At 40.6% G+C, this 23,132-nt stretch overlaps 1 protein-coding gene and 1 long non-coding RNA gene across 4 annotated transcripts; both read left to right on the forward strand.

The window, feature by feature from the left end:
• The first annotated feature begins 1,314 nt into the window (after positions 1–1,314).
• Positions 1,315–9,207, forward strand: LOC126984282 (uncharacterized). 3 transcript variants are annotated; one of them, XR_007736528.1, is made up of 5 exons: positions 1,315–1,415; positions 3,415–3,517; positions 4,180–4,366; positions 5,356–5,458; positions 8,531–9,206. It is a non-coding gene; the product is annotated as an uncharacterized LOC126984282 (long non-coding RNA). The 3 variants fall into 3 exon arrangements; XR_007736527.1 differs by having other exon boundaries at positions 1,321–1,519; XR_007736529.1 differs by lacking the exon at positions 1,315–1,415 and adding an exon at positions 2,490–3,202 and having other exon boundaries at positions 8,531–9,207.
• Positions 9,208–16,283: 7,076 nt separating this feature from the next.
• LOC126984283 (beta-secretase 1-like) lies at positions 16,284–23,059 on the forward strand. The gene is made up of 10 exons (XM_050837907.1): positions 16,284–16,510; positions 16,927–17,144; positions 17,884–18,024; positions 18,761–18,895; positions 19,210–19,378; positions 19,702–19,886; positions 20,324–20,437; positions 20,674–20,848; positions 21,227–21,343; positions 21,965–23,059. Exons 2-10 carry the CDS (start codon positions 16,944–16,946, stop codon positions 22,156–22,158), a joined length of 1,431 nt encoding a protein of 476 aa, XP_050693864.1. The 5' UTR covers positions 16,284–16,510; positions 16,927–16,943; the 3' UTR covers positions 22,159–23,059.
• The last annotated feature ends 73 nt before the right edge of the window (positions 23,060–23,132 follow it).

Genomic DNA, 23,132 nt, shown 5'->3' on the forward strand with positions numbered 1-23,132 from the left:
AACTAGTTCTGTAGAGAGAGCAAGTGTTTGAAAGGCAAGGCGAAAAATGGTCCAAAAATGGCGTCTACATCTTATACCTACTGTGACTCTTCCTGTGAAGGGAGTCTGCCATAGGCTGCGTTGCCAGAAAACCAGAGTTCAGGATTAAGTGCTTAAGAAAGTGATGCAATACTGAAAAGTGTGTATAAGTGAAAAATAAGAAAAGAGGAGGACCTAAGAAGCGATACAAAGCGTCACAGGTCAAAAGAAGAAGTGATCAGCCTCTTATATTTGCCGATTTCCGACCCCAAAACTTGTCTCCTCCATCTCACTAGTTAGATTAATTATAGTTATCGTTGAAATGGTTATTTACTGGTGTCTTACTTTTGTAATAGTTTTTTTTTTTTTTTTTTTTTTTTTTACATTGCAGCCTATTGCGCCGGTAGGCTTCTTCCCGGTGGATCCTGATGGTCGGTCCAAGGCTTCTTTCCGGTAGGTCCTGATGGTCGGCCCAGCCCGTTCTGGCGCAGGCGAGTGTTTTTTATAGTGGCGCCATCTTGCATTGGCTCATGCTGCCCTCCCAGAGCTCATCTTTGATCCTAGAATCTAGAGTCCGGGTTGATAGGTGGTCTTCTGGACAGCATGTGGGTAGTTTTAAGCCAGTTGTGGGGAAACCGAAAAATACGATACTCTGAGTACGATAATCTGCCCATAGGTGACCTGCCTAGAATGGAATGTGAGAAAGTGGAAGAAAGAGATAGACAGTTCAGTGAAAGGTGAAGGTCTGAGGAGGTGGAAGCATGTGATGGAGCGAAAGACTACTTTGGAGTGGTACAGGGAAAAGGAAGCCCCGCAGTGTGTCAGCTGGTATGATGGAAGCCTGGGTGGTGATCTTCTCTTCCAAGCTCGAGCGCAGTGTATGAATGTGAATGCAAGAAATTACAGGTGGTCTGAGTCCCGCAGCAAAGTGTGTCAGATGTGTGACAGGGGTGTGGATGAAACTGTCGTGCATGTGATACTGGTGTGTGGGAGGTACCGGAGAGAAAGGACGGAGATGATGAGGGTGGCACTGAGTGAGGTGGGCTGGGATGTGAATGGGAGGATTGCAAGGACAGAGAGGGAATGGATGCTGCTGCTGCTGGGACTGAGTGATGAAGCAAATGATAGAATTTTAGAAGCCATGAAGAGTTTTCTGGAAAAGATGTGGTGTGCAAGAAATAGGGAATTGGAAGATTTGTAATGGATACTGCATGTGTTGTTTTATTTTTACAGGGCGTGCCGATCCGAAGGCCTGACTCTCCAACGGGTCACCTGTACAGCAAGAGCAAGAGCAAGAGTGTTGTTGTGGCCGCGGACAAGATTTTTCCCACAGCTGTTGTCATTCTGCTGTAGGCGTGGCGTGTCATCTCATGTATAAGAACTGGAAGACGAGTGAAGTAGGAAGCGAGACATGGCCGTGTTAATAAAACCAATCTCATTAATCGCATGCCGTGAGTTAGAGGAATTAAATGCGCCGGTCACTGGAGGACATTTGACAAAGGTGAGATGGAGCTGGACGGTGAGGTGAAGGTTAAGGATAGCCAGCACCTTATGGTATAAATCAACAGAGAATGACCTCACTTTGTTGGACAGAAAGTCTCATTAATAAGGAAGCGTATGTGAATTTTTTGAGTCAAGACCTTTAGTAGTAATTGTATCGGGTTATGTTAGATTAAGTTTAGGGTATCTTCAAACACGATAGCCAGCACCTTATGGTATAAATCAACAGAGAATGACCTCACTTTGTTGTATAGAAAGTCTCATTAATAAGGAAGTGTATGTGAATTTTCTGAGCCAAGACCTGTAGTAGCAATTGTATCGGGTTATGTTAGATTAAGTTTAGGGTATCTTCAAACACGATAGCCAGCACCTTATGGTATAAATCAACAGAGAATGACCTCACTTTGTTGGATAGAAAGTCTCATTAATAAGGAAGTGTATGTGAATTTTCTGAGCCAAGACCTGTAGTAGCAATTGTATCGGGTTATGTTTGATTAAGTTTAGGGTATCTTCAAACACGATAGCCAGCACCTTATGGTATAAATTAACAGGGAATGACCTCACTTTGTTGTATAGAAAGTCTCATTAATAAGGAAGCGTATGTGAATTTTCTGAGTCAAGACCATTAGTAGCAATTGTATCGGGTTATGTTTGATTGAATTTACGGTATCTTCAAACACGATAGCCAGCACCTTATGGTATAAATCAACAGAGAATGACCTCACTTTGTTGTATAGAAAGTCTCATTAATAAGGAAGCGTATGTGAATTTTCTGAGCCAAGACCTTTAGTAGCAATTGTATTGGGTTATGTTAGATTAAGTTTAAGGTATCTTCAAACACTATAGCCAGCACCTTATGGTATAAATCAACAGTGAATGACCTCACTTTGTTGTATAGAAAGTCACATTAATAAGGAAGCGTATGTGAATTTTCTGAGTCAAGACCATTAGTAGCAATTGTATCGGGTTATGTTAGATTGAGTTTACGGTATCTTCAAACACGATAGCCAGCACCTTATGGTATAAATCAACAGTGAATGACCTCACTTTGTTGTATAGAAAGTCACATTAATTAGGAAGCATATGTGAATTTTCTGATTCAAGACCTATATTAACTGTTTGAGTTTCATAAGTTTAAGTTTAGGGTATCTTCAAACACAATAGCCAGCACCTTATGGTATAAATCAACAGAGAATGACCTTACTTTGTTGCATAGAAAGTCTCATTAATAAGGAAGCAAATATGAATTTTCTGAGTCAAGACCTTTAGTAACCATCGGGTTATATTAAATTTAGAATGTCTTCACACGCTCGATAGCCAGCACCTTATGGTATAAGTCAACAAAGAATAACCTCACTTTGTTGTACAGAAAGTTTCATTAATAAGGAAGCATATATATGAATTTTCTGGGTCAAGACCTATAGTAGCTGTTTGGGTTTTCTTAGGTTAAGTTTAGGGTATCTTCAAACACATGATAGCCAACACTTCATGGTATAAATCAACAGAGAATAACCTCACTTTGTTGTATAGAAAATCTCATTAGTAAGGAAGCATATATGAGTTTTCTGAGTCAAGACCTATAGTGTTTGTTTGGGTTTTGTTAGGTTACCGTTACCGTTGATGAGGTTTCAGGCCCCGGTCCGCCGCCGTAGCAGTGCTCCACAGGGACACTAACATTATAACGGTAATATTAGCACCTAAAGTTGTCCTCAGGTTATGTTAGGTTAAGTTTAGGGTATCTTCAAACACATGATAGCCAGCATCTTATGGTATAAATCAACAAAGAATGACCTCACTTTGTTGTATAGGAAGTCACATTAATAAGGAAGCATATATGAATTTTCTGATTAAGACCTTTAGTAACTGGCTCACTAATTAATGAACTGTTTGTTGCAGGAGGAGGAGGAGAATGAGGACCCCAAACCCTGTGTGTGAGGACGTCCACTGAAGGGCTATGTCAAATCAGTCTTTACACCATATATTTATGAGGGCCTCATGAGTAAGTGTTGAAGCTTTATGTGTTCTGTTCACTCCTCTATAATATAAAAGCTAATAATGGCCAGTAAGTGATTCCAGAGTGAGGTATATAGGATCCAGTATAGCCCAATGCCAATACTTATGAGGGAGGGCCACATGAGTAAGTGTTGAAGCCTTATGTGTTCTGTTCACTCCTATACAATATAAAAGCTAATAATGGGCAGTAAATGATTCCAGAGTGATGTACATAGGAGTGAGGCTATCAGGATCCATTATAGCCCAATGCCAATACTTACGAGAGAGGGCCCTATGAGTAAGTGCTGAAGCCTTATGTGTTCTGCTCACTCCTCTATAATATAAAAGCTAATATTGGCAGGTAAATGATTTCAGTGATGTATATAGGAGTGAGGCTACCAGGATCCATTATAGCCCAATGCCAATACTTATGAGGGCCCCAGGAGTAAGTGTTGAAGCCTTATGTGTTCTGTTCACTCCTCTACAATATAAAAGCTAATATTGGCAGGTAAATTATTTCAGTGATGTATATAGGAGTGAGGCTATCAGGATCCATTATAGCCCAATGCCAATACTTATGAGGGCCCCAGGAGTAAGTGTTGAAGCCTTATGTGTTCTGTTCACTCCTCTATAATATAAAACCTAATAATGGCTGGTAAATTATTTCAGAGTGATGTAATGGAGGTGGGAATATTGGGATCCATCATGGTTGCCAGTTCCCCAGCTGCGAGAGAGGTGTTGGTCAAATGGCCCTTGGAATTCAAGCAACTCACCTGAAAACACCTTGTGAAGTCAAAAATATTGATAGATAGGAGCCATATAAGATGCAAGTCAACCTCCCATGCAACTGAAATAGGTAATGAAGGAGTGAAAGGGTGGCATCATGGAGGTAGAATTGGTGGAGTCGACACGGTCTGCTAATCCCATTCATTGACGTGAAGCCGCCGAGCTGTCACTTTGACAGCCACAAGATGGGGGATACCCGGCCTGGGTGGGAGCTCACGACCCCTTCTCATCCATTATGATGGTGGTGTTTTTCATTACTGTTCATTTATTGATTCGGTATATATTTCATAAATACCTTTTATTTTACTATGATATTTTTGTAAAACTTAAAGAGTAGACATAACAACTTAAAAACCTCACCTATAAATAGGACTTAGCGACAGCTGTATCTGAATTAAAAATGAGTCTACTTCGATCAATCCATACAGTGGCGAAAATCAAGGCCTCGTAGGCCTTGCGTAAATCCAGCTGGGCGAGCCTGGCGGAGCCCATTAAGAGGGAACCTGACCTGACAACATCTGACACCTGACCGTAGAAATGACAGCTTGGCGGATTCACTTTTTAGGGCTGATGTCAACTCCTCCAATTCTACCTACATAGGTGGCACACTCCAGGGGGCGCGTTACTTTGCTCACCCTTCGACTGTGATTCTTCTGGGCATCTCCCTCTCTCTCCTTCTCACATTTCTCCTTCTCATTCCTCTTCCCTGTTAAGAGGTAATGTTATATTGGGTTAGATTTAGACAGAGGGGGGTTGAGAGGGGATGAAGCCCAACTCCTGATAAGAGGTAATGTTAAGTTTGGTTAGATTTCTCAAATTTAATTACTTTTTTATCAATACACTTGTAATGAGCTTTGCAATTCAGTTTCAGTATGGCTGCAACTGTCTTTTATTTTCATATCCATGTTTGCTCATCAAGGGGGGATTGATTGGGTCTGTAGCAACGTCTTTTTTTCCTGTGATGCCCTTTCATGGATTTCAGTAAGGATAATAATGATAATGAAACCCCCCACACAACATATATCCAGAGTTGTTTTGAATTTGTCCCTTACATTACAGGGAAGAATGTGGAACTAAGCTGAAAGGGAGACTGGAAGGTGGAACGAACACAATCTTCAGCAGTGTGGTAACTGGACAGTAAACAAGCAGCAGATACATGGAGGTAACTTATGCATGCTTGCTGGTGTATAATTATGGGGTAGAATAGTCTGTGACAATGCTCTTCTACCTTTTTCTAATGTCATCAAACATAGGTATTTAAACTTATCCACTCTCCTTAACCTTCACCCTTCCATACTATTCTTGATCTTTGTTGAACCTCATGTATTCTGCCCTCTTACTACTAAATTTAAGTCCCTTGTTATTCATAACCTCCCTCCACTGCCCTAATTTTAACCCGTCCACTGCGATTGGCACGGATTTGGCTTTCACTGGTAGCCTGGTAACATATAATCCCAGGTCTTTCTCTGCTTCTGTGGTGGATAGTGGAGTGTTTCCCATGTGGTATTGGTATGCTGTATATCCCCTCCCAAGGTGCATGACTTTATATTTTTCTTCATTGAATTGTATCAGCCACTTTTTGTTCCATTCCTGTAGCATGGTGATGTCTTCTTGTAGGAAATCCGCAGTCAAGGGGTTAACTGTTACATCTCTGCTGGTGTTGCATAGTATGTCATCAACAAAAAGCATACAGTGAGAGGATTGGTTTCTTAAATTATTCCACAGGACATAACATTAATTTTCAGATCAAAACTGCTCAGGCTTAGGGAAGATTGGAGGTAAACCAACTCTAACTGGTATCCATTTTATTAACCCAACACCTCATACATAGCTTGAAGCATCCTCAGGTACTTCTCCATCACTCCCTTGTCTCTCACACACACCCAAACTTCTTGACATGGCACTCTCGTATTCCATCTCTAGTTCTGTGGATACTATGTGGATCCCTTTCTTCCTTTCCCAGTGTTTTCTCATTATGTCTCACTGTCTACATTGCATGACATATACCAAACTGTTCCTGTCTTATAGATGTATCTTTTCTAATCACTCTTTCTCAGATCTTCAGGGTGTGAGATATTAGCTTTATTCCCCTATGATTAACAGTCTTGGATCTTTTATTGATTGGGATAATAACACTACCTTTCTTCTCCTGGTATTTTTTCCTGAGCTGCATCAAGTTCCACAGCATGTCAATCCTGTGATTGCCCTGAACCTCCCACACTTTCACTGGTATTTCATCTGGTCATGTTGATACACCATTTTTTATTCTTAATTTTACTTCCTCTCGACTAGTATCTGGTGTTACACCCTGGTTCTGGACAACATGGAATTTCCTTTTCTCACTATTAACTAATTTTTCCATTTGTGGCACATTTCCATTTCAGCACTTATGATATCCTTAATTATGATTCTTCCCTCCCATTCACCATTACTATGGGCTTCAGAGGTTGTGTTGTATAATTTTTTGGGGAATAACTTTAACAAAGTTGGATAAGGATGATAATTTGACAAAACATGCCAGACTTGCCCTATTCTTCTCAATGTGATTCATTAACAAGATTTGGATAATCAAGGCACTTGGAGGAGGCATGTAAGGATCAAACCCAACATTAAATCCTTCCTGTCGTGAGGCTAGTGAACGTTTCTATGGAGACGGCATTGTGCACCTCCCAGCACAGGTGCACAAGGCCGTCTCCATAAAAAACATTATCTAACTTTGCAACAGGAAGCATTTCAATTGTCAGGTTTTATCCCTGCTTGCCTCCTCTGAGTGCCTTAATTATCCACATCTTGTTAATAAATTATATTTATGAAAATGAGGCAAGGTTTGAAATGCTCAGTCAAATTATCATCCTTTCCCTGACTTTCTCAAAAGATTATCCCCCCCAAAAATGATATGACACGGCCCCTGAAACCAATAGCAGCAGGGAACAAAGAAAAGTTCATGCTGACAATGCAGTATTTTTAGTTCCTTTATTGCAACAGATTTATATAATGCATGTCATAGTATTCATATAGACTTGGTAATCTACCAACAGATGATTTTTCAGTCTATATATAGCTTTTTGGGAATGTATTACATTGTTTTTAGTTTAGTAATTGTAAGGTTTCCCTTGTGGGGTTTCTACACTAATTTGATCAGTGTTTGTAAAGTGTGTATGTGTGTGTGTACTATACATAGAATACTTGGCAAAAAATCAAACAATATGAATGTCTCCACTGTTTTATTTAAGTAAAAAACATAGCATTACATAAACATATGGTAAATGTGTATGTTGCTGCCAGGGTTGATTTTTTTTTTTTTTTTTTTTAATTTTGATTTTATATATATATATATATATATATATATATATATATATATATATATATATATATATATATATATATATAGATATATATATAATTCAAATAATCAAAGATACATACTTGTTCAATACTTGTTTGTAGTTTATATATATATATATATATATATATATATATATATATATATATATATATATATATATATATATATATATATATATATATATATATATATATATATATATATATATATATAATTCAAAGAATCAAAGATACATACTTGTTCAATACTTGTTTGTAGTTTATATATATATATATATATATATATATATATATATATATATATATATATATATATATATATATATATATATATATATATATATATATATATATATATATATATATATATATATATATATATATATATAAAATCAAAGATACATTCTTGTTTGTAGTTGGTACAGGACCAGGTTTAAGACAGAGTTGCCTGAAGTTGTCATTTTCATGACAGCATATTATATTATTACCACATAGAAGAAAGTCTACCTTTAATCTGTTACGATTTGGTTGCTAACCTTGGTTATTATTATGATACATTGCCTGCCAAGTTAGAAGACTAAAGGAGGCTGATTTCTTATCTAGTAAAAAACGTATGGCAAGTTGGCAACATTAGAGCAAGAGGATATAATAATGTAGGATTTTTTTTTTTTTTTTTTTTTTTTTTTTATATCGAAGAGAATAAATGAATCATTGCATATGAATAGGTTGTTTTACTTTATTATCTTTGGAGCACATTATTTAACTTATGGAATACTTTTAGTAAAAAAAAAAAATAGATTTTTTTTAAATAAAGAAAATCAATGATTTAATCATATGATTAAATCAAATTGATTTAATCATTGCCAACCCTGGTTGCTGCTGCTTTCAGGTGTGGTGAACTGTGGACCTTCCCTGCTGCAGAGCCCTCCAACACCTATCTGTAACTAGCCTGGGTGGAGGACTGCTATTGGTGTGGGGAATGGTGGACCATGTCTGCTGTGGAGCCCTCCAACACCTGTCTGTAGTGGCCTGGGGGAGGGATGACCTGCACACAGTGGTGTAACACTCCTCCTATCAGCCAAACTTCAGGAGCTGTCTGCCAAGAGAAAGGAAGAATATCACTAACTGAAAATAACATTTTGCTACTGCTCAGAGCAAACTTATCTAGTTTTGTTATCTCACCTATCAAGTACTGATGGCTTGTGTATAAGATTACACTGTATTCATTAAGCTGTAAACTTTCCTTGCTATATGTATGCTAGACTTCAAATACACTGGAGACACTCATAATTTGTTTCAATTATGACCAGGTGTTTATTTACACTTTCTCCGGAGACCCTGCAAAGTAAAATTGACATAGTTTCTGCATGCTGCTCCCTATAACGGACTTTTGGCATTAATGGACTAAGTTCCCCCCAGTTGGACTTATATTGAGGGTTTACTGTACTCATCGTTCTTTCCCAAAAGTTTGCAGACACTTTCCTGGTTCCTCCTAAAATCGATTAATGCCAATCTTTACTCTCTTTCCCTTCTCATGCACTGGGGCATACGCACACACCAATGCATACTTTACAATACATGTCTTACTTGTCGTGTACTGGAGATGTACAGAAGATACAGTTCAAGAACCCCAACATCTTGAAGTGGCACACACTGGTCTGCAGCTGAACCTTCAGAACCTGACCTCATTCATGGTGAAGATACTCCTGGCAGCCCACCATGGCACCTCTCTTCAGCTGTAGTTCTTGTTAGGTCCATAAGACTTGTGTGGTTTTGATCTCCAATAGCCTGACTGTCTTCCTGGAGCTCAGGTCTCCGGGTGACACCAGCTCAGAGAGGTGGCATTGGCATCTCATGCCTTTTGGCTGGAATTTCGGTAGTTTCAGTCGATGTTTCTTTTGCAGGAGTTTCAGGTATAACCTAGTATCTGTAACATACACAAAAGTCAGGTGACAGCTTCTAGATTAGATTTCCTCATAATAATTTGTAACTAAATGTGAATAATTTCTAGCCCACAGGCATATGCTCTCCATTAGTTGGTTAAAGTCCATCTGAAAGGTTACATTTTTTTTATCTATTTATTTTTTTCTTTTATTATCAATCTTATCTAGTGCTTAACTGTGTGGCCACCTATGCACAGCTAACCTGCACCTGATTTTCTTCATGCACACACTGAAATGAATGAGCTGCATCCTTTGATGAGAAATTTAATGTCGACCCACTGCCACTTCTGGATGGAATAAGCAATCTGTGTTCAGTGGCAGAAACCACATTTTAACATTCAACTTGATGCATATTTAGTGCTGCGACTAGGCCCGATAGGGGAGCCTCCCATAACCCACTTGGCAGGTTCAATCCCAGCCCAGACAGCCGGCGAATACCCTCTCCTGGTCTTGATTAATTTCTCGTGTATTGTTTCGATACACGCAGAGGTTGTGTAGGAAAATAGAGGAAAAAGAGTAAAATAAGCTCTTGGGGCGTGACACATACACCATACCATATCAATTCTCACTCATCATAACTTTGATGTACACAAAATTACCATAACATTGATACCCAAACTTGGTACTACCATTCTCTAAGTACTCTGGCAACAATGAATAGCAAGCTAACAAAATGTCTTTGGACTTCATTAGTGGCCTCCCCTCCATCCTTCTCAGCTTCCCCCCTTGTCAACATTCAAAGACTACTTCACAAACAGGGCCGGATTTACTTGCTTGTGGGCCCTAGGCCAAATCTCATCAGGGGGCCCCCCCCTCGCCAATATATATATATATATATATATATATATATATATATATATATATATATATATATATATATATATATATATATATTGTGTGTGTTGTTTGTGTGCGTGTGTGTGAGAGAGATTTTGACTGTCCTTTTTTCAAGAAAACTTAAGGACAAACAGGCTCAAAAAAGGACAGACTGTCCTTAAAAGGACAAACATGGCATCCCTGCCACACACAGTTCGAGTCTGGTGACTGCGGCAGTTTCAAAAGAGCAACCTGCATTGTGAGTCAGTAAATTTAATTTTTGTGGAATGAATATGACACACAAAAGTTGATGAATGTGGATTTTTGGTCAAGGTGCTGAAGGTTAACGAACATTATTCTCTCTCTCTCTCTCTCTCTCTCTCTCTCTCTCTCTCTCTCTCTCTCTCTCTCTCTCTCTCTCTCTCGACCATTGGGCCACCACAACTTAAGTCCCCAGGACCCCAGTGGGCCCTCAGTTACCAGTGGGCCCTAGGCCAATGGCCTATGTTGCCTATTGGCAAATCCGGCCCTGTTCACAAAAACTCTTTCCTCCATCCTATTGTTTATTCCCTTGCTTTCAGAGTTCTCTGCCTCCTCCTCCCTTCTTTTCCTGGAATGCTTGGTCAATATACATGAAAATCACTTACACGCTCACTCAGCACTGCCAGTGGGCAAATGCTCATGCTCCTCCCCCCCTTCACTTTAATCTAACTAGACCTGGCCACCTCCAGACAGGGAGGGGGAGGCTTTCATAAAATTCAGAAGTATATGCCCACCACCTGCCAACTAACAACCAACAAGTGTAAAGTGTATTACATATTTATATTAACCAAATCCACCAAAACTAAATATAACCTAACAACTTGACCCGTGTCCTCCTGACAGAATGCAACAAACATAACTAAATCCCTCAATATATTGCCCCCCAGACCATGTTTTAAGAAATCACCTCAAACAAGTGATGTGACTAAAAGGAACACATACATTAGTATGTTGTGTGCACAAAGTACTCCATATAGCACATAGGTGTACTGTACCTCATAATGCAACAGGCGCAGTACTTCTGGAGTAATACAATCCCTCCTCCCATCATCCTTATTTTAGTTTAACCAGATCTGACATTGCCTTCAAATGGGGGCCCCTCCACCCCCCATTTAGCCACTGCTATGGGAACTAATTAAAAACTGAATAGTATAGGGAGAGCCGGTATGATTCGGACACTTTTTAGAGAAATATTTTTAGAAAAAGAAGTTTAAGTAATAGTGTAATTTTGTTGATCTCAAAATGTTCCTCCATCCTTTGGCTCTTTAGGCTGCTAATATGACACTTGTAGCTATTTCCAGTTTTCAGATGTTGGTGACGAAAGACAGGTTTTAAATCGTCCGAACCATCCCCACCCGTGGTGATGGTTCAGCCAGGGAGGTGGGATGGTTCGGACACACATAATACTCGCCATAATATTAATATAACTCAAGTTGATTGGCTAATAAACAAGAATATATCTACTACAAAACATTTATTTAAGAACAAAAGAATCCTCTCAATATTTAGAGGGGAAATAAATAAAAGGAGAACTACAAGAAACATCTCAAAATTTTTGGTATTATGGCTTCCTTCTCTTCTCACAAGCATAATATCTGAATATAAATCAACCAAATTAACCATTATATAACCGTTGCAACGCCTATAATGTTTAAATTCATATAAGTTTTATAAAAATCATGAAAAAATCAACCGTCCGAATCATCACGACTATAAAAAAGCAAATGTGTGGTCACACTCCTTTTCCAGCACGAGAGCTGGGTGATTATGTTATACGGCAATACCTTCGCCGTGCATCGCTGCGTCACCGAAATAATTTACATCTCGCTAATTGGCACGTTTTTGAAGCGAGAGCTTATGATACACCCTGAAAATATTACATACGAGATGCAGAAAAACATAAAATAGGAATTGCATCGAAAATAACAGCTCTGAGGGCGTGGTTGTCCCTTCGTGGGCCAAGGCAACAAAGTTTTGCACATTCACACAAAATCTCGCGGCACTCAGTCCCATACACTTTACAATAAGTGCGATGGCCGGACCATCCCACTGTCCGAATCATACCGGCTCTCCATGTCAGAAAAAAATAGTCAAACTGCACAGTGCGATGAGTGAGAGACTAGATAAATACCTTCCAAGTCTGCAGGTAGCTGGGCAGCCTTACCATCCCTCCTGGACCAGGTGAACCTCACCACCTGGGTCACAAACAAGACAGGACACAACGGGGACCACCCCAGCTGTGAGGCAACACACACACACACACACACACACACGCAGTCTACACAACACAATGTAAACCAAATATAACTACAACCCTTAGTTAGTTAGATGAGAAAATTTAACTGATGGGGAAGTAATATCGGGCCGTCTCCCACCTGAGCTCACCTGGTAATAGCTAGGTCGAGGCACCACACACACGTCTACACAACACTATGTACACTATAACAATCAACAATCCTTATCAGTTCATGAGCTGAGAAAATATTTAATGATGACCTAGAGGTAATAACGGGCCGTCTCCTACCTGAGCTCACCTGATAATGATCTCGAGTAGCTCTCATCTCTCACCTGAGGACAGATGCTGCGGGGTACTGACGAGCCCATTCCTTTGACCTTCCCTGCCGCGGATAATGAAAAGGTGTTAATGGCCTCTCTCCAAACAGCACGAATTAACCTCCCCGGCCACTGATGTTCACTCCACGTCAGCCACGAATAAACTGGTCAGTGGTCAGTTGATGGCAGGGCCGGCAGGGGAAGGGAAGCAGACATCACGTACCTGTTATTTGGGGGGAAGATTAAGGGATAATGGCTTGTTACGGGGGAGGGGGGGGTGCTAATCATAATGGCTTGCCTTATTACTGTCTTATTATCAGCTTATTCCTGCCTCAATCATTACTGCCATCATTTTATTTTGGGATTGGCTGAGAGAATGGCTTGTTATAGGGGGGCGTCGCTATATATAGGGCTTGCACACTTCCATCAGCTCTCTGCCTTACTACTGCTGCCTTGTTTCTGTCATATTACTGCAATTAGCTTATTTTTGTCCTAATTACTGTCATTAGCTGTTGGGAGGCGTGGCTGAGAGGTAATATGGCTTAATTAAGGGGGCGTGGCTGATGGACACCTCCATGGCTGCCCCCCCCCCACAAACCCAGGTAAAGAATTATGTGACATGTAAAGGTGGAAAACTAATGAAAATACAGGAATCAAAAGTGAAAAAATAGAATATGAAAAAAAAAATCGATATCACTAAATATACTTTCAAACATCTGCGCATGGCTGCCCCCATCACCCACCCCGCCCCCCTTGAGGATGACCCCACGTACAATTCCAGGTAAATAATTATGACGTATATGAAGGTGGAAAATAAATCAACAAACATGGGAAATAATAGGGGAAAAAAAAAGTCATCAGCTGTTAGGGGGGGGTGCGTGGGTAATTCTTACACCTCGATCAGCTGTTGAACCATATGTCATGACACTTCAGAACTTTGGTAACAGCAACAAACACAATAGGTCACAAAAGAATGAGATCTAAGGAGGAATAAGAGGAAGAGCGTGAAGAAAATAAGGCAAAGATGAGTTAGGCAATTAAGGGGGCGTGGCCAGAGACATGACGTGTACCCAACAGCTGTTTGCCTCTTTAATTACAACTCCGCCAGTACGTGTCCATTTTAAGTCTTTCACTGATGTATTTTCCGTAATTAAATAACTAAAGTACGTATGTGTTATGTGATGGAAACGCCAGGCATTTCATTTTTATTACCCCGATCGAGTATACATATCACATTTATTAATTGGTCTATGAATAATTGTAAAACCGGGTACAATTGCTCTTTAGTACATTATTACTTGGGCCATTGTGCTGTTTATTTTCTTTATATATAATTAAACTACGTGTAATTATTCTTTAGTGGCACCAGATATATTTAATTCTTATCCTGATCCAATCACATATTAATTTAGTCTATGGATGCAAGAATGAGAGCATGTAAGTATGATGTGCTGAGAGAGGTGTGGAAGAGTGTAGCAGTGCCGAGTGTGATATGTATGGGATGGAGGTGATTACATGGAGTGAGTTGGAAATGGATAAATTGGAAGTAGGGCAAAATAGGATCGGTAGGTAATTAGCTTTGAATGCACCAAGGTATGCAGCGGTGGAAGCATTGAGGGGTGATATGGGGTGGAGTACCTTTAGGGAAAGATTTAGGAAGGCTACCCTTAGATACAAAGTCAGATTGGAACGAATGGATGACGCGAGATTGGCACGAAAGGTCTACTTGTGGAGTGTGCATGAGAGCAAATGGATTAAAAACTGCATGAGAATGGTTGGTGACAGTGGTATGCGAGTCAGGTGGGTGAGCAGAGAGGAAGGGATCGAGGCGTTTCTTTGAATGGAAGGTGACTGACAGAAATAGTGAGGGTTTAGAATGGAATGTGAGAAAGTGGAAGAAAGAGATAGACGGTGCAGTGAAAGGTGACGGTCTGAGGAGGTGGAAGCATGCGATGGAGCGAAAGAGTACTTTGGAGTGGTACAGGGAAAAGGAAGCCCCGCAGTGTGTCAGCTGGTATGATGGAAGCCTGGGTGGTGATCTCTTCCAAGCTCGAGCGCAGTGTATGAATGTGAATGCAAGAAATTACAGGTGGTCTGAGTCCCGCAGCAAAGTGTGACAGGGGTGTGGATGAAACTGTCGTGCATGTGATACTGGTGTGTGGGAGGTACCGGAGAGAAAGGACGGAGATGATGAGGGTGGCACTGAGTGAGGTGGGCTGGGATGTGAATGGGAGGATTGCAAGGACAGAGAGGGAATGGATGCTGCTGCTGCTGGGACTGAGTGATGAAGCAAATGATAGAATTATAGAAGCCATGAAGAGTTTTCTGGAAAAGATGTGGTGTGCAAGAAATAGGGAATTGGAAGTTTTGTAATGGATACTGTTTGTGTTGTTTTATTTTTACAGGTTGTGCCGATACGAAGGCCTGACTCCTGTACAGCAAGAGCAAGAGCAAGAGCAACAACTCTGACCCCAAAACACCCTTGATTACCCTTTGACCTCTCCCTCCGAGCACTTCATTAACACTGACCTGCACCTGTTGAAGGGAATATGAGGTCAAGGGTGCATAATAGGTGACAGAAGATGGAGGAGAGAGGAAGAGGAGGAGGAGCTTTATCCGTGCGGCTGACGTGACCAGTGACAGGAATATTACGAGGCAAGAACTTGTACACTTCCAAGTTAATTAATGTATATAATAAGTCGACTACTACTTTCTACTACTACTATTACTCCCCCTACTAATACTACAACTACTGCTGCTACTATTACTACTTCTACGTACTACTTCCACTACCACCACCACTACTACTCCTCCTCCTACTACTACTACTGCCTGACACTTCTATTAGAGATCTTTATGTACTTATAACCACTTGATAGATAATTATTTTGGTGGCGGTAACTATCCTTATAGACAATATAGGTCATTCGGTTAAGGCAGGCTTCTGTTGGTTTATGATAATTTATGGTGTTTTAATTTAAGTTTTAAGCATTTTAGGTTTAAGTTAAAGGCTTGGGTGGGTTTGGTGGTGTTGCAATGAGTGTATTTCTGAAAAGTTACCATAACCTTATAATTAAATTTCAACATTTTTTTTTTTTTTAACAGTATAGGAAGTAACTCAAGGTCAAAAACAAATTAAAACAAGAGCCTGCTAAACGCTCCTCTTATAAAAGAAAGTAGAGAAGAGTGGTCAGAAAAAATTAACCTTACCAAACTCAACCTCAAACCTTAACCTTACATATTCAACTCAACCTAATGAACTGTCCATCCCTCTTTTTTATTTCTAGGGAGCATAACCCAAAGGAGGAGCAGGAACAGGTCCTTGCCAGGTTTCCCCAGCCAGCCCAATGCATGAAGCTCTGCACCCCTAACTGAGACAAGTATAGGGAACGGACAACTCCTCCAACAATGCCTCGGGAACGACTCAGACTGCTGACCCCTGTGCTGACCGTCCAGCCCTCCACCGCTCAGCTAACACAGAGCCCCTGCCCACATTGGAAGCTTTTTCGTCAAAGGTGTATTTATAACTCGGCATTTTGTTTTGTTAACTCAAATCCCACTCGAGTACAAATTCTTGACTAGAAATGGATAGTTAATGCCTTTTGCATCTATTTTTGGCTGCCTCTCATCAACTTGAATTGTTTTTATTTTCAATGTGAAAAATAATTTCACTTATGTAACTAATAAAATAATCTGGATCTGGATCTGGACAATAATGCGCAGGGCACCCGTATAGGTGCATAACACGCACATTTGAATGAATAATAAACACTAAACATTGTCATAAATTTTCTAAGCTCATGAACTAAGGCTTTTTGTAGTGAGAATTGCCTGAAAATTATTACATAACAGGCTTGTTAGGAAAACCCATCACATTAAGATAGGTGGGTGAACATGGAGTGAGTAGAAGGTAATCTTTGCTATCTTCCAGGTGTTAACTTCCCAGTGATGACACACACAGTTCATCAGTGGGTGTTGGGCTGGCACACCCTTTCCTTCATGGCCTGCATCACTATCCAAGGGACTGCCTCTCACCCACCTGAGCCCCCAGACCCCAGCCCACCTGGTCCAGCCCATTCCTGGAACCTCTTTGGGAAGCCTGGTGATGGTTACTACACACAGGTGGAGGTTGGCACGCCCCCACAGAAGGTGAGAGTTTATTGCAGCCAAGAGACATACAGATATGAACCTAATATATATGCTGTCATATGTGTAAATATTGCAGTCTCACATTTTAACATATAATGCTTCACCTTTATGTGGCTACTTTTGGCTCACATTTTGTTTAGTCATGCTCCCTCTATTAATAATATATTATATATTAGGCAGAGGTAGACACTGCTAACCGAAAAGTTAGCTTCGCTAACTGGTAATCCACTAACCGAAAAGTTAGCTTCACTTACACTAAACCACTGAACTGATAAATAGGTTAATGAAAGCAAACACTAACCACTAACCGTATTAGACATAGAGCTTTCCATTTACCCTACTTTAAGGCGTAATTTACCCAAAAGTTGAAGCCCTGGAATTATTGTGCCATGTGGCTCAACTGGTGCTGTCTGCCAACAACAGACAAGAATAAACCAGTATGAATTTTTTAGTGGACTTAAAGTTAGCGGAGGAGGAACTACATTTAGCAGAAACTAATTGGTCCGCTAACTGTTTCCAGAGTTATCAAAAACACTAATCAGCTAACGAAAAAATTAGCTTCGCTAAATAGCGGTTAGTGAACCAGTGCCCACCAGTGATATCAGGGAAGCTTAATTTCATTATAGCTTTATTACTTATCCTCTTGGTAAGCATAATTTTTTGCTAGGTTTCCTTCATCACTTCAATTTCTGCAATTGGAAGTTCCTTAAGGCAGGGCTCTGTCTTTTCACTGTTTCAGTTCAACGTGTTGGTTGATACCGGGAGCAGCAACTTTGGCATAGCAGGAGTTGCTGACGAGGGGCTTGACAGCTTCTTTGAATCTGAAAACTCATCAACCTTTGTTGACTTAGGGAAGGAAGTCAGGGTAATATATACACAAGTAAGTTGAATTGTAGAATCTCTGCCAGTAATCTTTGCAGCATGTGGCCCTGGCAAGATGAAGTAGAATTTTGTACAGCAGGATTCATTAACCAGTCTCTCCACTCACATTTTATCTTAAAAGTTACAATATGATTTCAGGCAGGCTTTCTGAGGACCAGATAACACTTTAGTCTGTTTACTACAATTATACAACCATAGCCTGTGGCTCACATAAGTGTTGCATGGTTATGATGCTCCACACATTTTTGGGGCAATCTTCCTCTGCTGACTTGGCTTTAGTGATAGTGCAGCTGTTGGTACAGTTGCCTTACAATACAGAAGTCCTGGCTCTGAATCATGAGTTTGGCACAGGCAGTTTGGGCTGGTCTCTAGTTGAGTTCAGTTCAAGCCCATGGTCACCCATCATAAAGTAGGCATTGATATCAGTCAACGTTATGACCTTGCTCTGTGGAGAGGACTGGCTGAGGTGGCGTATGTCAGAGCTTTCTTGTTGGGAAGTGATGAGCCGAGATTGTAACACCAGATTTAAAACCTATGCACACACACACAAACATACGTATATATATTCAGTATTTTCAATCTTATCTTACCTATGCAGTAAATGGGGCTTAACAACTCTCCACATGGAAAGCTCTGCATGAAGATTTATTCAGTGGTAGTGTAGGTTCAGCTTCATGAAGAAGAAATCTCTGTGCTCTTTTAGTGCACATGGATTGACACATTCCCTCCTGCAGGGCAGCTGGAGTGGGAGGCTGGGCCAGGATGTGGTTTGCTTCCCTGGCGTGGAGGGAGTGGCCGCGCCCCTGATGACTGACGTGGCACTCATCACCTCCTCAAAAAACTTCTACGTCAACAATTCAAAGTGGCAGGTGAGCCAGCATTTTTTTTCTTTTTTTGCATATTAGTCGTACACACACATACACTCAAGAAGTTGCATACTTAATTACTGGAAAAATTTGCTGTTGGGAAGTATGTAGGTGTACCCATAGCAGTTTCTATCCATCTATAGCAATGATGCCCTGTACCCTTTGGGAGCTCTCCTTAATGAGATGGCTGGGGCAGCAGTCTCCAGGTTTCCCTGTTGATACACCTACTTTCTGCAACACTCACATTCTCCCTTCCACCTCTTCTCCTCAGTCCTAGGAATCCCCTTTACTAGCAACTTTATTTATTGTCCTTCTAGGGTATTGTTGGCCTTGCCTTCCCAGTGTTGGCTCAGCCCCAGGGAGCACTACAGTCCTGGCTAGATGAAGTCACCACCAGGGGTAATCTGTCCAACACATTCACTCTTGAACTGTGTGGGCCATCCAGAGAGAATGGCCCTTCCTTGCACCATGGCAGACTGACCATTGGTGGGTATGAGTAAAAGTTAACAAATCCACTATCATTTGTACACCATTTACCTATGACGTAGGAGCACTAGATGGAGGTGTCATAAAACAGTGGAGGAATATCCGTTCACTCTGCAGCCCTTGTTCAACTTAGATAAATGGTACAAATCTAAACTGAGGAGCTGTGACCTTGCTTCCTGAAGAGAACATGAGTTAAAGCATAATTCCAGTATAGTATAACATTTAACTAAATATAACCAGGTGAATGCAGATAGAGAATTGCAAAGTATTGATAAGTCTGTCCCTTCCAAAATTCTCGGTAATGACTGATATTGTTTTGTCAGGTTCTGGTGGTGGTGGGTGTTCCCCCAAGGCGGTGAGCTGCCCCATCAGACGCAAGTGGTTCTATGAGGTGGTGGTGACGGCCTTGAGTCTGGGAGGGAAGGCCGTCAATGTGCCTTGCGTTACGTTCAACACTGACAAAAGCATCGTGGACTCGGGCACATCAAATTTACGTCTGCCTTCACCTGCAAGTTTCATTTCTTTAATTTTGTTATCTATAACTATACTACTATTATTGTCTGCTGGTGTAGTGATAACTCCACTCACCTGACAACTAAGAGGTTTGATTCTCTATAAGAGCAGAGACAGTTTTGGGAGATGGGTCATGCTGAACCCTTGTTAATTGAGCAAAGAATCCACATCGACATAGTTGAGTTATCATCTCACTTTCAGGTGAAATGCTTTGGCTAATTTATGGTCATAATTACCAAGAACTTTCCTTCAACTGTAAAGTTTGGATACAGTACAGCTCAGAATATTGTGCAAAGTTCTTTTGAGTGAGTTGAGTGGCTAGGCTTGAATTCCAGTAATGTAATCCTCTCATGTAATGACATAGCATTGTATTTCTTTTGTTGTGTCTAAGAAATTTTAGATAAAAAATTAAGATTACTTTTTTCTCTGCAGGTTTTCAAAGCAGTCATTGCAGAATTAAAGCTACAAACTTCAGACATCAGCCCCCCTGTGCCGGAGGAATTTTGGTCAGGAAACGAGGAGGTCTGCTGGTCTCAGGGCAGCGAGGTAAGATACTGTCACAATCAACTTATCTGTCCCACTTTTCAGTCAAGTCATCTTGATGAATAAACTTTTTTACCACTGAAAAGAATTTCAATTTTGAATTTCCTGCTGCCCATCACTGCATCACCCTCTGTACCTCATCACCCATTCCTCATTTGTGACTCCCTTCAACTATATTTGCAAACTAGAAAGTTCAATATTAAAAATTAACTTGCTGCTTTTCACTTCATCTTTTCCAGGAAATGTGGCAAACCTTTCCCAACCTCACCATAGACCTGGCCAGCGGTAACCATACAACCATCACCATCACCATCCAGCCCCAGTCCTACATGCGCCCGGCGCCAGACACCAACTTGACCTCCTCAGAGTGCTGGGTGCTGGGGATTGATGAGTCACACACTGGAACAGTGTTGGGTACGTGTGTCATTCTTACAACCTGATTTCATCATCACTGTCATCACCACAGTCTTTGTCAATGTATTTTCCATTCATCAGCATGCTTGCCACTTACACTTCTAAGTACTTCCATCTTCTTCATAGGAAACAGTGTGCTGGCACAGCTGTGGGAGGCTGGATATCAGCCATGGTGCAGGATTACAAAAAATATCTAATAAGACAAAATTATGAAGAAGAAGCAGATAATAACGAAAGAACAGGGAATAGTTTTGCTTCCTTCCAAAATATTGCTGGTAAAAGAGTGAAACAACCAGTAATGGAGACCCTGTGGACTTTTATGTCAAGTGTAAAGCAAGTGGATTTCAGCAACAGATAATATTTTATCTGTGTTTTCAGGTGCAGTAATACTAGAAGGCTTGTGTGTGACGTTTGATCGGACACAAGGTGTGATCAAATTCTCAGAGTCTACGTGTGGGCCGCCTGTCACCCTCGGAGAAATTCACAACACGGCAGGTAGGCAGAGTTACTTGCCATCATCAATTTGGCAGTTTTTATTTTTATTTTTTTATTTTTTTTATTTTTTTATTTTTTTTATCTATGAAAGAGTTACTTCATCTTGCATGAAGCAACATGTAATGATACTGCAAATCACCATTGATGTCCCACTCTCTTGTAAAGGGAAAATAGGGAATAAATTAAGGACATAATTCTTTGACGAGTCCTCCGGGAAAAACAGTTCAGCAGAGATCAAGTCAACACTCGTCCCCTTTCCATTGTCTCTCGTGGCATTCAATGTCAACACAAATATGTATTCTTAAAGCCCATATCTGGCATAGAGATGAATGTGATGAAGATGTGTTCTGGAAAACCACTGGAGCAAAGCAACACCTGAATGGTTCATTTCTGATGACCCAAGAGCTTATGCTACTTTAGTCTTCATTTTGATGGCATGAGGATGTAATTTATAATCCAGTGCATTCTTGATAAACTGGAGCAGTAATAGTAATCATGCTCCATCTTTCTATCACAGAAAGCTTAATTTTCTTTAAAATGTACCTTTATTAGTTTTCATTTTAATTTCTGTGCCTTTTTTCCCTGCAGCCTCGGTCTGTCATAATTCCCTTACTTCAACAGACATGAGTTTGTGTGTGTACACCCCCGAGGGAATAGGCGGCCTGACCTTGGCCTCCTACATCATGAGTGGCATCCTAGGCCTCCTCTCACTGCCCCTGGTGCTGGCGGCCCTCCGGTGGGCGTGGAGGGCCATCTGCAGCGTACAACTAAACTCAGAAGTTCCCTTTATATATTTAGATGAAAGCAGTACCTGAGAGTGGCTTACTAGTTACTAACTATAGCTTTCATATATTGCATTAGATGGAGAGTCTCAGTTTATTTATTTATTGTCATATTCAGGTTTATGGGTAACTTAGTGCCTAACAAGTGACCTAAGAGCTACAAATGGTGGTTATTATAATTTAATTTAAATATCCCTTGTAGGAGATTTCTGGAGGTGGTGAGACTCCAAGCCCCCTCGCCACACTCTGCCTCTCATTTCCCTGATTCTCCTTAGCAACACATGAATGTGAAGGACCCCTTTAGGATGTGATAGTTCTTTGTCATAGATCACAGCCTAGCTCATTAAAATGAGCTGTCAACAAAGTTGTCTTAATTCTAAAGACTTATAATATCTTAGAATATTTATGAGCCACAATTGTACTACACTCGTCTGGAGCCGGGCAGCACACACTTCCTCCTACATGTTGGTGCTAACATGTCACTGTCCATCACTGCAAACAGTGCCAGGACATCGTGGCCCCGTCGTCCACCACTGGCTGGTGTGTTGGTAGGCTTCATGTGCTATCACAAGGCAGGAGCTCATGGGGTGAGCATGGGAGCTGGCCCTTCCCTAGCTCCCCCACACCAAATGAATACAGAAATATGAAAACACTGGGTACAATCAAGTGTCCTTCAAACTCCACTATGTCAAGTGTTTGTGTGTGTATTTACCTAGTTTTATTTACCTAGTTGTGAAATACAGGAAAAGAGCCGTACTAGGCTCGTGCTGTCCCGTCTCCATAACGCTTATTATCCAGTTTGGTTTTAAATTTATGAATCGCTTTTGCACACACAGTCTCCTCGTCAAGTCCGTTCCATGTTGATTTGCTTCTGTATGGAAAACTGTGTGTGTGTGTGTGTGTGTGTGTGTGTGTGTGTGTGTGTATGTATGTATGTATGTATGTATATATATATATATATATATATATATATATATATATATATATATATACATATATATATATAT

The sequence above is a fragment of the Eriocheir sinensis genome, chromosome 56 (genome assembly GCF_024679095.1).
Source record: "Eriocheir sinensis breed Jianghai 21 chromosome 56, ASM2467909v1, whole genome shotgun sequence".
In the NCBI taxonomy this organism is placed as follows: Eukaryota; Metazoa; Arthropoda; class Malacostraca; order Decapoda; family Varunidae; genus Eriocheir; species Eriocheir sinensis.